This window comes from Capra hircus, chromosome 1 (assembly GCF_001704415.2).
Source record: "Capra hircus breed San Clemente chromosome 1, ASM170441v1, whole genome shotgun sequence".
Lineage (NCBI taxonomy): Eukaryota > Metazoa > Chordata > Mammalia > Artiodactyla > Bovidae > Capra > Capra hircus.
Genome location: NC_030808.1, coordinates 64,403,642 through 64,421,417, shown reverse-complemented (window position 1 = coordinate 64,421,417; position 17,776 = coordinate 64,403,642). Strand labels below are relative to the sequence as shown.

Genomic DNA, 17,776 nt, shown 5'->3' with positions numbered 1-17,776 from the left:
GGTTTGTTTTTTTTTTTTGTTTTAGTCTTAGGACCCAGTTACTTATACTTTTTTTAAAGTGGATTTGATTTGAATACAAGCACAGAGCCATGAAAAGTGAAAGGTTGTTCAAAGAGCCTTTGAATATAAGATACCTCCTGTGTCTCAGAAAATGAAGATACTTAAAACAACAATTTTTGCATGTCAAAGGACAGTTAACACTATACCTACAAAAAATGGACAGACCTCAACTGTGGTTCTAAAGAAAACTGACAAGCTTTTGATTAATTAATAGAGTGAATAAATAGAATTTATTTGAGCAAAAAGATAGACATATTAATCTGCAAAGTACTACTCCAAATATAATTTGAGTCTCCATATTTCTCAGAGTGTAATAAATGAAAACAGTTGACCTGGTTTTGTGGTATTTTGTTAATATTATGAATAAAATATAGTGCCTAAAAATGGATATCATTCGTACATCAAATAAAGCCTGAATTATGCAAAGTAGAGTGGAATTTTCTTTGTTGATCTGAACACAGTACTTCTTCTGTAACACCTAATAATGCATCAAATTTTTTCATTAGCTGCATCTCAATGTTGATTCCTTTTGAGCTCTATTCAGTTACACCTATCATTTATTTTCCAGATGAATTACTATCAAGTCTTATCTGTCTTTTTATGTAATGAATTGATACTTTGATTTTAATCATAGGGTTTTATATTTATCTTTCTTAAATTTTTTATTGTTGATTTGGCTTAGCATTCTAGACTACTAGCGTCTTTAAATTCTAATTTGGTCTTCCATTTTGAGGCATTTTCCCTAGGTTTGTGGCGATATTAGGTGGTTTGTTAAAGTCAGTAAATTATAAATTGACTGCCAGATCCATCCCCTGATACGTTTTATTTGACAGGCACATTGTGTTTTTTTTTTTTTTTTTTAAGTAACATGCTTTTAATTATATCTTAATCTAATCTATTTTTACCAGCTACCACCTCTTACTGTGTTAAACATTTTGGCTTCACACATCTACATGTGTTGTTTAGGCTTTTGCAACCCTTAATAAAGGAAAATATGTACAAAAATAGACTTATATTAATCTGCAAACTATTGCTTCAAATATAATTGGACCCTCCAAGTTCAATCTTCCTTGAACTTGTTATTCATTTTTTAGTCTGTTTGTTCTTCACTTTTGGTATGATTATTTAGCAAATGAATTAAATTACCATACATATTTCCAGGTCACTCATTGTGATTAGCTTTGTCAAAAGATTTTTTTTAAATCAAGAAACCTGTAATCATATAATAGTTTAAAGAGAATAATTTTGACATCTGTATTAATCACCTTTTATAAGAAATGGGGTCATCAGACATAGCATTCATTTTACATATTCTGCCTAACACCTAATCACTTATTTTAGATGTACAGAAAAAAATATGGTATTGTTTCTTTTTAAAATTGATAGTTAAAGCTAAATCTTTATTCTGTGCCAGGTAATAAGCTTCAAGAGTTGTATATGGATCATCTCTTACAATTTCATGACAATCTTTTAAAGTATGTATCATTAGCCAGTACTGTGTTACAGTGGACTGTGGCTTCAAGCGGTAAAGTAACCTGCTGTGGTCACATAACTGGTAGTAGCAGAGTTGGGACTTCTGTGTAGTTCGTGTGACTCATGCTAACCTTGCCTCTTAATTACTACAAGAGTATACCTTCTCTGCGTTTTTGATTTCCTCTTCTTGTCATGTTCTAGAACCTTGGTTCATCAGTTATCCCTTTCCTTTCTTAAAACTTTATTCTATTTTTATCTTACAAATAAATTTGGTTCTCTTAGCCATTAAAAAGTACAAACAAAAAGCACAGTAACTTTTTTTAAATTTGACTTCTATTTCCCCTCAAGTTAACAGTTCTCTCCTTGCTTGTACTATTAGGGATTTTGTAAGAACAAACTAGATTAACTGCCTTCTATTTCTCACCTGCCATCTGCTCACTCTTGAACTCAGTACAGGTTGGTTGCTACTGGCACCATGGACTGAAACTACTCTTTCCAGCACCATCACTGAACCATTTCATACCAGATTCAGAAGCCTTTTCAGTTGCATCCTTCCTGCTATTGAAACACTTTGCCATTCCCCATCTCAAGATTATTAAAACTCAGCTTTGGGTCTTTCAGTGCTAGTCGTCCCTTGCTCCTTTATTTCTCTTACTTCTTGTTGCTGAGTTTTCCCCCTAAGGCCTCCTGCTTCTTAAATTTCAAGGATCTTATACTCCTTTCCTCGCTTTTAAGTGAATGGTTCTGTTCTTATAGTTTCAGCTACTGCCTGAGTCTCTAACTATGCTCTACTCTAGTTTCCTGAATTTGACTTGACCAACCATCTAGGTATTTCCAGTCACCTACAAAACATAGCTACCTAAAATGTCCTCATATTCATTAAGTAAAAGTTCAACTAACTTTTTCCCCCCTCACACCTTTTTGCTCTTTCTATGTTCCTTGTCTCATTACCTACCTAATTGCCCAAGTTTAGAGACTGCTAAATAAATCCAAACTTCTTTGTTTCCCAGGTTCTCTATTACTGTCTGGTTTAAGTAGCCAGTATACAGTATACCTGCCCCATAGCTCATTTTTTAAAAATCCTTATTGCCTATGTCCTGGTCCAGGCCTTGGATTCTTATAGGTTTCCAGCTGCTCATGCTACTTTCTCATTTTCCCAATTTCCCTCTTCTCCATAGCCACTTTTCATAGTGTTATTTAGTTAAAACTTGGCAGACCATCATCCTAATTTTTAGGTAGTATCCATTCCCTCTGATCTTCATTTATTCAGCAAGTGTTTTTTGAATACCTACTGTGTGCTGGACACTATTCTAGTTGAAAATAGAGCAGAGGACAAAACAAAAAAAAAGTTTTCCTTCATGGAGCTCAGTCCTCATGGGGCAGAAGCTAACAATAAAAAGTAAACTCTGGTTAGAACGTGATAAGTATCCCTGGGAAAATGATGAACCCTGATGGGAACTGGGGGTAGAGGAATGGGTTACAATTTGGAATGGGAGAACTAGGGAAAGCCACTCTGAAAGTCACACTAGAGCAAAGATTTGAAGGAGTTGACTAGAGTGAGCTGTGTGTATATCTGGGGAATAACATTCCAGACTGAAAGACTGATCAGTTCAGAGTCCCTGAATGTCAGAGCCTGCCAAATGTGTTCAACAAACAGCAGGACGCTCTTGTCTCCAGAGAGGAGTGAGCAGAGGGAAGTAAGGAAGTGTATGTGTAGGAGCTTGTAGACCATTTATCTGTAAGAATAAATCTTAATGAAGTGGAGTAGAAGAGATACAAGCTACTTTATATTTTATTGATGTTGGATTGTAAAGGGCTGGAGTTAGAAGCAGGGAGACTGTTTAGGAGGATATTGCAGTAATCCAGGTGAGAGTTCAGAGTAGCTCAGACCAGGGTTGTAGCAGTGAAGATGGTAAGTAGTGGCTGGATCCTGGATAATTTTACAGATGGAACCATTAGACTCTTTTGATATGGGAATGTATGTATATGTTTGGGAGAAAGAGAGTGGAGAAGAAATGATGATTCTAAGCTTTTTAGCCTGAACAGTGTCAAGTGCATATTGGATATACTAGCCTGGAGAGTATATCCTTAAAGGCAGAGATCCAGGATACATATGAATTTGGAAGTCATCAGTGTTTAGTAATACCGAGCCATTAGACTGGATGAGTGGACTTACACAGAGAACAGAGATCTGAGGACTGAGCCTTAGAATCTTGTGTTCCTTAAGAGATAAAGCATAGAAGAAATAGAGAGCCAGAGAACTGTCCTTAAGATAGGATGAAAGCCAAAAGAGTGTAGTGTCCTAAAATCCAACTGAAGCAAGTATTTCAAAGAAGGGAACATGATTGATTATTTCAGATCATTGCTAAGTCAGGTATAAGAGAGGGGAAAGATGATGTCTGAAAATTGGCATTGAATACAGCAACAAGGAGATTATTGACCTTAATGAATAATTCTGAGGGAATAGTGGTGGTGAAATTCTACTGGAGTAAGTTTTATAGAGAAGGAGAAGAACAAGGTATTGGAGGAAGTCAATTTAGACCCCTTTTCTGAAGAATTTTGCTGTTAAAAGGTGCCAGAAAATAGGATGGTGGTTATCAGGGTGATTAGAGAGAATGTTTGTTTGTTTTATCGAAATAATAGCACGTAATGCTCTCAGAAAAAGAAAATAATCGACAGAAAAAAAAAATTACTAAAGCCATGAGTATGAGTAGGAAGAGCAGAGTAGTTTGTTTACATGCAGCAGAGTTTGGCTTAGAAAGGGGCTTGGTCAGCGTATCTCTACTTAGAGTAGTGAAGAAAAGTATATAGGGACAGAAGCTGGAAAATGGGTACATGTAGTGGTGCAAGCAAGGTTACAAACTGAGGGTGAGGATGAAAAAAGAGTTATAAAAACAGGGAGCAGGGCTTTGCTGTTCTTTACCAAATCCCTTGTTAGAAAGTGAGGGTAATTCTGGATCAGGGAATTTAAGCTAGCTATGGAGGAAGGAGAGGAGACCATGAAAGACTGGGGAAAAGTGTAAAGGTAGTAGCGTCAATGGCATCCTATCTTAATAAACTGTTTGCTGAGATCTGCTGTGTTCTTTGACACACACATCTTGAATGTAGTTTTCTGTCTTGATGACACCACCCTTATGGCAGAAACAAAAGAAGAACTAAAGAGCCTCTTGATGAAGGTGAAAGAGGAGAGTGAAAATGTTGGCTTAAAGCTCAACATTCAGAAAACGAAGATCATGGCATCTGGTCCCATCACTTCATGGCAATTAGATGGGGAAATAGTGGAGACAGTGGCAGACTTTATTTTGGGGGGCTCCAAAATCACTGCAGATGGTGATTGCAGCGGTGAAATTAAAAGATGCTTACTCCTTAGAAGGAAAGTTATGACCAACCTAGATAGCATATTTGGAGAAGGAAATGGGAACCCACTCCAGTGTTCTTTGCCTGGAGAATCCCAGGGATGGGGGAGCCTGTTGGACTGCTGTCTGTGGGGTTGCACAGAGTTGGACACGACTGAAGCAACTTAGCAGTAGCAGCAGATAGCATATTAAAAAGCTGAGACATTACTTTGCCAACAAAGGTCCGTCTAGTCAAGGCTATGGTTTTTCCAGTGGTCATGTATGGCTGTGAGAGTTGGACTGTGAAGAAAGCTGAGAGCCGAAGAATTGATGCATTTGGACTGTGGTGCTGGAGAAGACTCCTGAAAGTCCCTTGGACTGCAAGGAGATCCAACCAGTCCATCCTAAAGGAGATCAGTCCTGGGTGTTCATTGGAAAGACTGATGTTGAGGCTGAAACTCCAATACTTTGGCCATCTGATGCGAAGAACTTACTCATTGGAAAGAACCCTGATGCTGGGAAAGATTGAGGGCAGGAGAAGGGGATGACAGAGGATGAGATGGTTAGATGGCATGACCAACTCGATGGACATGGGTTTGGATGAACTCCGGGTGTTGGTGATGGACAGGGAGGCCTGGCGTGCTTGCAGTTCATGGGGATGCAAAGAGTCGGACAAAACTGAGCGACTGAACTGAACTGAAATGCCCTTTCATACTGACTTTAGATGATATGTCTTTTACCTGCACCCTACTTCTTTGCTTCTATCACCAGTCACATCAACAGCTGGGTATTGGAAAATTCTGAAAGAGATGGGAATACTAGACCACCTGACCTACCTCTTGAGAAATCTTTATGCTGGTCAGGAAGCAACAATTAGAACTGGACATGGAAAAACAGACTGGTTCCAAATAGGAAAAGGAGTACATCAAGGCTGTATGTTGTCACTCTGCTTATTTAACTTATATTCAGTGTACGTCATGAGAAACTCTGGGCTGGAAGAAACACAAGCTGGAATCAAGGTTTCCGGGAGACATATCAATAACCTCTGATATGCAGATGACACCACCCTTATGGCAGAAAGTGAAGAGGAACTAAAAAGCCTCTTGATGAAAGTGAAAGAGGAGAGTGAAAAAGTTGGCTTAAAGCTCAACATTCAGAAGACGAAGATTGTGGCATCTGGTCCCATCACTTCATGGAAAATAGATGGGGAAACAGTAGAAACAGTGTCAGACTTTATTTTTCTGGGCTCCAAAATCACTGCAGATGGTGACTGCAGCCATGAAATTAAAAGACGCTTACTCCTTGGGAGAAAAGTTACGACCAGCCTAGAGAGCATATTCAAAAGCAGAGACATTACTTTGCCGACTAAGGTCCGTCTAGTCAAGGCTATGGTTTTTCCTGTGGTCAGGTATGGATGTGAGAGTTGGACTGTGAAGAAGGCTGAGCGCCGAAGAATTGATGCTTTTGAACTGTGGTGTTGGAGAAGACTCTTGAGAGTCCTTTGGACTGCAAGGAGATCCAACAAGTCCATTCTGAAGGAGATCAGCCCTGGGTGTTCTTTGGAAGGAATGATGCTAAAGCTGAAACTCAGTACTTTGGCCACCTCATGCGAAGAGTTGACTCATTAGAAAAGACTGTGATGCTGGGAGGGATTGGGGGCAGGAGGAGAAGGGGACGACAGAGGATGAGATGGCTGGATGGCATCACTGACTCGATGGACCTGAGTGTGAGTGAACTCCGGGAGTTGGTGATGGACAGGGAGGCCTGGCGTGCTGCGATTCATGGGGTCGCAAAGAGTCAGACAGGACTGAGCGACTGAACTGAACTGAACTTACTTCCTTACTTTCTCTGCAGTGACTGCTGCCATAATAAATGCTGAAAATTGAAATCCCCCCCTTTAGTTTGTTAGATAACATGACTTCAAACTGGGAAGATTGTGAAGTTTTGCCTCCAGATTTACCCACTCAGCAACCAGTTCTAGACTTGAACACAGGGATTCTCAGCTTTGTGTTCTGCTTCAGTTTTCTTATCTGATATTCACATGAACATGGTGAAGGTAGCACTCTGTTCTTCTTTCCTCCTTGGTACTTAGTTGGAATTCCCTTCTTTCTTTCCCCTGCTCTTGGGTTGGTGTCTTTATGCTGCTGTGAATGGATGTTTAAACATTAAGACTTGTAGTATTCTTGTGAGTATGGTAACTCAGTGCCTTATAAGTTATTCTTTTCTTTTTGTTCAGTTAATTGTAGAATACAAGTGGTTATTTTACTAATTACAGGCTACAGATAACTATAAAATCTTTTTGTAAGGGTAAAGAAATTTTGAAGTCCCGCTTTTCATGTTGTAGTTGAAGAAATGGAAGCATATACAGATTAAATGCCTTGCATGCATCAGTACTTTGGCCACCTCATGCGAAGAGTTGACTCATTGGAAAAGACCCTGATGCTGGGAGGGATTGGGGGCAGGAAGAGAAGGGGACGACAGAGGATGAGATGGCTGGATGGCATCATGGACTCGATGGACGTGAGTCTGAGTGGACTCCGGGAGATGGTGATGGACAGGGAGGCCTGGCGTGCTGCGATTCATGGGGTCGCAAAGAGTGGACGCAACTGAGCGACTGGACTGCACTGCACTAATGCGTCAGTCAGCAGAGTGAGGGCAGCAGTGCACGTCTCTTAGATCCCCGGTCTGTGCTTACTCTCCTGCCGTGACACCTTTCCTGATAGGATGAGGTGAGGGCCGTGATTCTCAAACTAGAAAATACTAAATTTTATGACAGATGATACCTTCTAAAATCGTATAACCAAAATAATAGTTTAAATGTGATTAGAAATTGTACCAGTATTGAAATGACTGTGTTTTTGCCATGAAATTGTTAGTTTAAAAAAATGTAGTAGATTTGTTTTTGCTATTATGGTTGTATTCTGAATTTATTTTTTATAATTAAAATTGACCACATAAATCTTTGCTTTAAAAATCCAAATAAGTGAATGTGTAGAGAATTTACTCTAATTTGAATATTTAAAGACTAGTTCCTAATTTTGTTTCTTTGGTTTGTTTTTAATAAACTCTTTCAGAAAGATGAGGTCTATCTTAATCTGGTGCTGGACTACGTTCCGGAAACAGTCTACAGAGTTGCCAGACACTATAGTCGAGCCAAACAGACGCTCCCTGTGATCTATGTCAAGGTATGTAAAAATGGAGCAGTTTCCCATTTTAGAGGTATTTATTATGAGCAGAGGAGAGTGCTGGGTGTGTTTTAACTATATTATTGCATCATACTGAGGGGAGAAAGCTGCAAAGTAGGTATTTCTAGAGTTTCATTATAATTGTTTACAGTTTAAGTGTGAAGCCTTTACCTTTTAAACTTTCATGACCCAGGTACTAAAAATACTTGTAATCTTTCTGAGAAATGAATTTTTTCACAAATAATTATGGATTTTAATTTAGATACCCATAGCACCTTTTTATTTAATTTCTTAAATCCCTTATTGTGCAGAGCAAGCATATCATAAAATTATAAAAATATGGTTATAAACATTAATAAATTCAGTGTTTTATTGCCATTTATAGATTAGTGTGTCTTTAGCTGAAGTTTAAACTTTTGGTGATTTTAAATATGCAGAGACTTTGTTGAGGTGGTATTTAATTTGGGGGATCTGATAACAATATTAATCTTATTTCTTTGCTGTAACTCATGTTAATAGTGCTTATGGTTAGTTATGTCCAACTCTTTGTGATCCCATGGACTGTAGCCTGCCAGGCTGCTCTGTCCATGGAATTTTTCAGGCAAGAATAGTGGAGTGGGTTGCCATTTCCTCCTCTTGGGGAACTTCCCATCCCAGGGATCAAACCTATGTCTCCGGGTCTCCTGCATTGGCAGGCGGATTCTTTTACCACTGAACCACCTGGGAAGCCTACAACCCATGTTAAGAGTGGCTGGTAATTGATCCAGCATAATTATGAAGTTGTTGCTGGGAGAAATATCAATATATATATAATTTATATGCCAAATAGATAATGCAAATTGCTGGGCTGGATGAAGTACAAGCTGAAATCAAGATTGCAGGGAGAAATATCAATACCCTCAGATAGGCAGATGACACCACCCTTATGGCAGAATATGAAAAACTAAAGAGCCTCTTTAGTTGATGAAAGTGAAAGAAGAGAGTGAAAAAGTTGGCTTAAAGCTCAACATTCAGAAGACTAAGATCATGGCATCCAGTCCCATCACTTCATGGCAAATAGATGGGGACACAGTGGAAACACTGACAGACTTTATTTTGGGGCCTCCAAAATCACTGCAGATCGTGACTGCGACCGTGAAATTAAAAGATGCTTACTCCTTGGGAGAAAAGTTATCCCCAACTTAGACAGCATATTAAAAGCAGAGCCATTACTTTGCCAACAAAGGTCTCTCTAGTTAAGGCTATGGTTTTTCCAGTAGTCATGAATGGATGTGAGAGTTGAACTATAAAGAAAGCTGAGCACTGAAGAATTGATGCTTTTGAACTGTGGTATTGGAGAAGACTCTTGAGAGTCCCTTGGACTGCAAGGAAATCCAACCAGTCCATCCTAAAGGAAATCAGCCCTGAATATTCATTGGAAGGACTGATGTTGAAGCTAAAACTCCAATACTTTGGCCACCTGATGCGAAGAGCTGACTCATTTGAAAAGACCCTAATGCTGGGAATGATTGAAGGCAGGAGGAGAAGGGGACAGAGAAGCGGACAGCAGAGGATGAGATGGTTGGAGGGGACAGAGAAGCGGACAGCAGAGGATGAGATGGCTGGATGGCATCACTGATTCAATGGACATGAGTTTGAGTGAACTGCAGGAGTGGTGATGGACAGGGAGACCTGGCGTGCTGCAGTCCATGGCGTCGCAAACAGTCAGACACAACTGAGGGACTGAACTGAACTGAATTATGAAGTTGTAGTAGATTATTAGAAACAGATTATTATTTGTTTAACTATGACAATGTGAAAATTAACTAGGAGTTTAAGTTTAAACCCTGGAGAAGGGAAAGCCTAGCCACTCCAGTATTCTGGCCTGGAGAATTCTGTGGACTGTAAGAGTCGGACACGACTGAGTGACTTTCACTAAGTTTAAAAGTTCAGATATCTTAAGTACAATTTTTTGCATTTTACCTTTTATACAAATAACTCTAGAAAATTAAATGGCATTGACTGTAAATGTTTTGAGTATCAAAAGATTCACTTAGTAGTTACAGTTTAAGCTTTATAATGATAAAATGGATTTTTCTGATGAGATTACTGTAGTATTGTTAGTATGTTCCTCTGTCCTAAGTATTTCATGTTAATTGGTGATGAGATATATTTTAGTAGAAGTCAAAACATTTCATTTATAGATGATACCTTATTTCAGTGCTTTATCTTACCTTTAACTGTCTTTTGTTATTTTTCACCAAGACACTGGTATCTTTGATTTGAATCATGTCAAAGTTCTTTTCATGGTATATAACTTTGGGTTAGAAGTCAGAAGGTGAGTAGTCAGAAAAATTTATAAGTGAATCAAAACACTGACCTTGAAACAAATAGAAAGTTTAAGATACACTCACATGCTTTACACAAAGACCCCCTTTTCACCAGTGAAGAGTCTTAATTCTTTCTTTTACACAGACCCAGTTTTTCAGTGTATCTTGTTTTGTAATAAAATTGACTTTTTTTTTTGACTGATGTCAGTTGTCATCTCAGATATGCTTTTAAATGGCATTTTGAAGTCTACCTAATTCTGAAGGATATTAACAGAAGAGTGGTGATGCTATTAATAGATTTACTGATGTCTTTAATAGATCGTTGATTATGGATTTTCTCAGTTCACATATGAATTTTCCCAGACCTCTGTATCAATAACCTCTGGGCCTGACAAAGGATGATAAATTGGAAAACAAAACAAAACAGAAGACTAGCTTATGATCTAATTGTTACTTAGTAGTCATATGATTTGAAATATCCCTGTGAGTTTTTAAATTTGTGCTTAGGGGGAAAAAAACAGTCTTGTGGTTAGTAAAATAAAAGATTATGAAAGCAAATTGTAAAATGTCCTTTTTTAAGTTGTTAGAAGATGTTTTATATAAATGTTACAAATAAAACGTTGGTTAACTAAACTATAATAAGCTAGTTGATAGAGAAATGCCATGAAGCTTGTTAAAGAAAGAGTGAGTGCTAACAATCCCCAGCATTTCACTTATTCTTTTCTGGAATACTTTGTTTCCTGCTTAAGGATTCTGAGTTGGTTGGGATAGAAAATAAATATTCATTTAATGTTTACTCTCTATTCCAGTTGTATATGTATCAGCTGTTCCGAAGTTTAGCCTATATCCATTCCTTTGGAATCTGCCATCGGGATATTAAACCACAGAACCTCTTGTTGGATCCTGATACAGCTGTCTTGAAACTCTGTGACTTTGGAAGGTAAACTAGCTCTCTTTTCCTTTCTGTAATCTTCAACCCCACCCTTCTACCCTATCTGTTCTTTCAGTTACCTTTTGTTATACTTATTTAGGGAGTATCAACTAGTTCAGTTCTTGTGAGGATAGTTTTGGTAAATTCTCTCAGAATTATACATGTATATAGTCTTTCACCCAGCAATTTAACTCCTAGAAATTGTTCCCATTTATCATGTGTATATATTCCTTTTTCAGTAAGAACTAAGTTTTTAAAAAATATTATTATACCTTACTCTCTATTGAGTTAACCTCAATTTAGAGATTAGGTAAAAGGCTTAGTAGCTGTGTGTTCTTCCTTTTCCTCTACAATTTAGTTTATTTTTCTCTTCTTTATTGCAGGTTACAGTTTTCTTTCTGTCTTCTTAAATGTATTGCTTGGTAAAATATACAGTGTAATAAGAATTAATCTTTTTCATCTTTATAGTATTGAGCATTTTGTGCCTCTCTGATCTGACTTTTCAACATGAAATCAAGCCTGTATCCACATGTAACTCAGGCAGTTAAACTTTCACTTCCTCTCTAGTGTAATTACCTTTAGCACTCTCTCTTCTTTAATCCCCAAGACATCATATGTCTTGAATTCTCACCAGTTTTTTATCCTCACAAATTCTTGCTTTCTATCTCAGCTGCTCATAAATATTGACCCACACCTGCTAATACTGGTATTCCTTCTTCTTTGTAATGCTTTTTATATCAACCCACAGATTAAATTTTGGTTTTATTACAGTATATATTTTCCACAGGTTGTCTCTTGGGGAAAAGTCTTTAAAAAAAATACACATCTGTTTTGTCATGAGTTAATTCTTAGTCTCACAAAAGTGTCCTTTTAGATCATCTCCTTTTCACAGTTTTCTAATTTCAGACATCTATCACAGGATCCAACTCATTTTGCAGGGCTCTTAACTGTTCCTTCGACTGTAAGAAATGGGTAAAGGATTTTAAATCAAAAACTCTTTATTTGGTGCTTGAAACAAGCATCTGTAGGATAAAACGCCCGAATCAGATGAATTTTATTGTTATGGGATGTCTTTCCCCTGCTTGAGAGTAACTTGTGTGCACTGTAAAAATGCTTTTGAGATACCAAGTTAGTGGAGTTTCTGTTCTCACCATAGTTTTAGAACACTGTTGCTATGGGAGTTTTATTGGGACATAGAAATCACTTTGTTTTAATATGTTTGGAATAGGGATTTCATTTCTGTGGTAAGAAGAGTTCACTTTTAATGGCTCTGATAACAGAGCTACTGTTTTGTTTTTAACGTCTGATTTGAGCAAGTAGAGTTTGGGATACACTTTGAAGGCAGCTTCATCAAGTAGTGAGAAAAATCTGTAGGCTGTGGTATTTCTAATATTACCTTTATCTTATAGTGAATTTTCTGACAATGTAATTGGAATCTGTCTTGTTAATTTAATAAATCCTTTATAAGGTAGAAACTTTTATCAGTTATGCTATGAAAGTGTCTTAATTTTCATACAGCCTAAAACAGGGATTAGTACTTATTAATTTATGAAGTGGTTGCTGTATGTGGATAAACTGTCTCCCACCTTCAAAACTTGTGATGAAGAAAGATCAGGTTATGGTCAGCGTTATCAGTGAACAGAATAAATGGAAGAAAAGAACGCCTAAACTGAAACCTTTGTGACTATTTTCATCTGCCTCTACTCTGATTTTCTTGTACCTTTACCTAAAAGGATTTTTTTTACTTGTTTTGTTACTTTATTTTTTACTATTTTTATTTTGTTGTTTGTATTTATTTGCTGTATTTATCTTCCCTGTTATTGTATGTCAAAATGATTAGCTTCTATAGCAGTTTATTTCAGTGTATCTTCAAGTTATTTTGAGACATTTCAAAAGAAACTAATTTTAATTTAATATTTAAAATACATGCCACAAAATATTTGGAAAGGAACGTTGAATTAGAGAATATGTGATTTGTTAATAATTTACGACAGTGGAATTAGAATTCATAGGCTGTGAATTATCTCTGCCCTGCAGGAAAGGACCTATCTTTTTTATTGGATAGCAGATGTTAAGACAGCTAATAAATTGACCAAATGGTGGAAAAAATAAAGTAGGTTGGGTCTGCAAGCCATGGGATACTCGCTGTGAATCAGAAGTCAAATTTTAATAGTGGCCAGTTTCTTACCCATTTAAAAAACATATTGGGTAAGCAGTATTCATTCTTATAATCAATTATAGTGCTTTTTGGTGAGGGGAGGTACCTCTTATATTTCTGACCTTCCTTCTTTGTATTTTAGAGTGAAATTCAGGGGAAAATAGCAGAAGAAATTCAACATTTATCATTTTTAAACTTTTTAAAAACTCTTTTTCTTCAAGTGATAGTTGACAAATGCATTCTTTAAAAGTTACTATTCTTTTTTCGAAGTGATATGTTAAAATTATGTTTCTTTTGTTATAAGAGAGTTATGGCTCATATTTTCTTTTTTTATATATTGCATGATTGGAATTATGAGACTCTTAGATTAAATATTGTATTGTAAATGATAGCAGTTAAGATTCTTTTATGGTTTAGATTTAATTTAAAGAATTTCTGCTTTTGATTTTTTTTTATTAGTGCAAAGCAGCTGGTCCGTGGAGAACCCAATGTTTCGTATATCTGTTCTCGGTACTATAGGGCACCAGAGTTGATCTTTGGAGCCACTGATTATACCTCTAGTATAGGTAAGTACTGTATCTGAATATAATAGCTTATAATTATGCATTATATCTTGTCTTTAGTAATTTAGTAGTACCAGTCTATCCTTAAATATAAAGATAAATATGCCCTGAAATATGTTTCTTCCTGGAGATTTATTCTGTAAAAATATACAGAATTTAAAATATATTTACTATTCTACTTTTAGGTTTCTTGGATTATGAGAGAATAATGAAGCTACTCTTCTGTGATTGTATGATTTAAGATTACAGTTATTTCAAACTTAAAATTTTAAATAAATTCTAAGTATACCTTTTCTTCACTTAAAAAATTCCCCTGAAATAGTTCTCTCTGAGCTTGATCACCAGTTGGAGAATTTTCATCCATTAAGTTTATGATTAAAGTGATAGGATTATGATATTACTGACACTCATACTGTGCTGACTCAGTTGATTATTTAATTTTAAGTCAGCTTTGAAAAATTCACTAATTTTTTCATTAGTGGTTTGAATAAATTCAGATTCTGCAGCAGTTGTCACAAAAGATCTTTAAGGATAGAAGGCATGGAATAGAGAGTTTGCTTCATTCTTTGTTGATCACCTCTTCTACCTCATTTTAGCCCACTAGTAGGAGTGAACATACAGAGTGTGAACAGTTGGATGTGAATAAGAAGCTAAGAAAGGAACAATCTTAGGCATGCAGGTAGTTTACCTTATTGTTATATGTTGTTTTTGAAGAGAATTCCTTAATCTAAAAACAAACAAAGAATACAAAGACCCAAAAAAAAAAAAAAAAAAAAAAAAAACCGCAATAACAGAAAGTCAAGGAAAAATCAGAACTTGGACCATTTGTCTTTTATACAAGTTAAAATTCTCTAATATGAACAAAGACCTCTACACAGAAATATATATTACTAATACTACCTTTTTTATTTTTTTTTGCCAAAGGGCTAAATGCCAAGGAACATTTTGATTTGTGCCAAGAGGCAGCAGTTTTACCCACCATTTCTTTTGCACCATCAGTGCAAATGTCAGCATAGTGAAAAAGATATAACATCTGAGTATTCTTACGAAAATAACTTGGCCCTCAGTAGCTCTGAAAAAGTCCAGGAGGTTCAGGGCTCTGCAGATCATACTTTGAGACCTGCTGCACTGGATAGAGAGTATAATAGAGTGAGTGAGTGAGTATTTGTGTGTCCCGCTCCCCTGGATAGAGAATATGAGAGAGAGAGAGTGTGTGTGTTGTTTATAATGCTTAGAGTTTCATCATGGCTGTGTTATATGGCCTATTCTGTTCAGGAACAAATGAGAAATAGTGAAAGGGATATTTTGGTTAAGAGTAGACCTGAATTTGAATTCCAGGTTTATTACTACTTAGCTAAACTGTAAAAGAGATTACTAACAGTTTTGCTTACCTTTCTGAGTGGCCGTGAGGATTAAATAAAATGTTAGTGAAAGTACTGTAGAAAAAGTGGTGTTCTTTCTGTGGTATTTATTAACTTGACTCTTCCCAAAGAGCAAATTTCAGCCCTTTATCTTTGGACAGTCTTTGGATTTTCTAGATGCTTTATGTTTTATTCGCATATATGAAATTAATCATCTGCATACCAGGAATGAGATTCATACTGGGGTGAGTTTTGCCAGCCTCACCTAAAATAAATGTGGTTTGCTTCTTTCTAAAAAGTCATGACAATATCATCTGACGTATTAAGGCATGTTTATATAAACCTTTGACCCTCTTAAGAGTTTATTACTTCTGTAAATGTCCATGTACTTAGCAGTTCTTTGGGTTAGCAGTTCTTTGGGAGTCTTCTCACAGAAGAAGGGCCAGTGTAGTGTGTTTTCTCTATTAGGAGTCCATTTTTTGCGTGAGTACCTGCTTTCCAGCAGTCACCTTCACATTTACTTGTCTAAAGGAAAGTAAATCTCCTAAAACCAGATTCTGACTTGCTAGATTTAGGATTCCCCATAGTCTCCTGACGCAGCTGGGGCCTTTGAACCCTCTCAAGCCAAGATTTGGCCTCCCTGTTTAGATTTAGGATACTTGCTTCTTAAGACTCTGAAAGATTTGTAAATAAACAAAAAGATATTTAAAAGTGTACTAATACAAATACATTTTAGAAATATTTTTTAACAATGATGTTAAAAGAGTTGCTGGGCAAAATCAACTTAAATTTCTTATGAATTTTGTGTCATTATTTGTCTAGGCCAGTAAAAAGTAGTTATTGGAGCAAGGATTTCCAATTCTTTTTTTTTTTTTTTCTTTTAATATTGGAGGATAGCTGATTTACAATATTGTGTTAGCTTCCAATTCTTCATGATAGTGCATCTTATTGCATTAAACTGATTAAATTATTTGTTGTCATGCATGCCATTAGTCATTTTTCTCCCTCCCTACTGATAGATGGAAAGCCCAGCGATGATTTATGTTCATCTCCCTAACGCCATGTTTGTTGGTTCATACAAAACCCAGGAATCCAGAAAATTAGCTTTTTTTTTTGGCAGGGACTCTTAAGTAGTGGACTCTAAATAAAGTGCCCATAAAATGTATCTTTCCATCTGGTAATACTTTTAAGAGATAAAGGGGATGCTCTTCATTATTATCAGGAAGTCATCTAGACCAGGACTGACTGTTGTGGGTAAGCCAGGATATATGCTTTATTTTTTCCTTTTGTAAATTTATTTATAAATCATTAAAATTCATTTATTTGAGTTTTCTGTCAAGATTGAGGTTTCTTGTTGACTCAGAAGTGAATTATATTTTATAATTTGTAAAATACAATGTATTATTCTGTCTTTGCATTTTAAAATATTCATATATTTAAGCACATTTTCTGTCAGTTATAAGACAAAAGTTAGCCGTTTAAAATATTAAAATTTTCTTTTTCTGAAATGTGCATTTGGCTTACTCTCCTGTGTATAGGAGATTGAACCCTTCTTGCTACTCTCTATAAGCACCTGCTAATGTGCAGAGATTGTATTACTTTGACTTATTTTTAAGTATAATGAGTAAATAATCATGCTCTATGCTTTCATACTATAATCTCTGTCTTGGTTGTTGAAGACTTGAACATCTCATACTGGATAATTAATGTAGATATTACATATAATAAAGATATTACCCTTTATTAGAATATTCTTATTGCCCTGTTTCCTGTTTAGTAAGTTTAACACAGTTTTTAAATTTATTAAGGATTATTTGATGACTTTTCCCCTCTGTTTTGGGTTATGCAATCTTTTCCTTATGGTATTTATTCTGATCAAAGTAAAATTTAAAAATGTATCAGTTTTTAACACAATGTAAGCTACAAAGTATAATATTAATAAGCTCTTATTTTCTTTTCTCTTCAGATGTATGGTCTGCAGGCTGTGTGTTGGCTGAGCTGTTGCTAGGACAGCCAATATTTCCAGGAGACAGTGGTGTGGATCAATTGGTGGAAATAATCAAGGTGAGAAACTGTTTTCTGTTTTTGTTCATCATGTGCTCTGCTCGTAATACTCTGCTGAGCACATAGGAGATGCTTGTATTTAGTCAGTATTTAAATACTTATAAAGTGAAAAAATGAGTATGTATTACTAGACCACTTGATAGAAGCAGAATTTTTACATATGGGTTTAATATAATTTTATTTATTAGGTCTATCAAAACCTTGGTAACAACATCATAGCAAAGTATTATTATCTTGGATATTGGATATTATCTCTTAAGAATACCAGCACTAAGATTTTAAAGCTTTTAATATTGATATCTTAAATAAGTTCTCAAACCTCCCCCTTTAGAAATAT

At 36.1% G+C, this 17,776-nt stretch overlaps 1 protein-coding gene across 5 annotated transcripts in view; it reads left to right on the top strand.

The window, feature by feature from the left end:
- The window catches only part of GSK3B (glycogen synthase kinase 3 beta), a 217,461-nt gene that overhangs the window by 130,615 nt on the left and 69,070 nt on the right, over window positions 1-17,776 (top strand). For all 5 annotated transcript variants that reach the window (XM_018042977.1, XM_018043204.1, XM_018043122.1 and 2 more), the window contains exons 4-7: window positions 7,943-8,053; window positions 11,172-11,302; window positions 13,911-14,017; window positions 17,342-17,439. In XM_018042977.1, coding sequence (XP_017898466.1) covers window positions 7,943-8,053; window positions 11,172-11,302; window positions 13,911-14,017; window positions 17,342-17,439 — 447 coding nt within the window. The remainder of the gene's footprint in view (window positions 1-7,942; window positions 8,054-11,171; window positions 11,303-13,910; window positions 14,018-17,341; window positions 17,440-17,776) is intronic.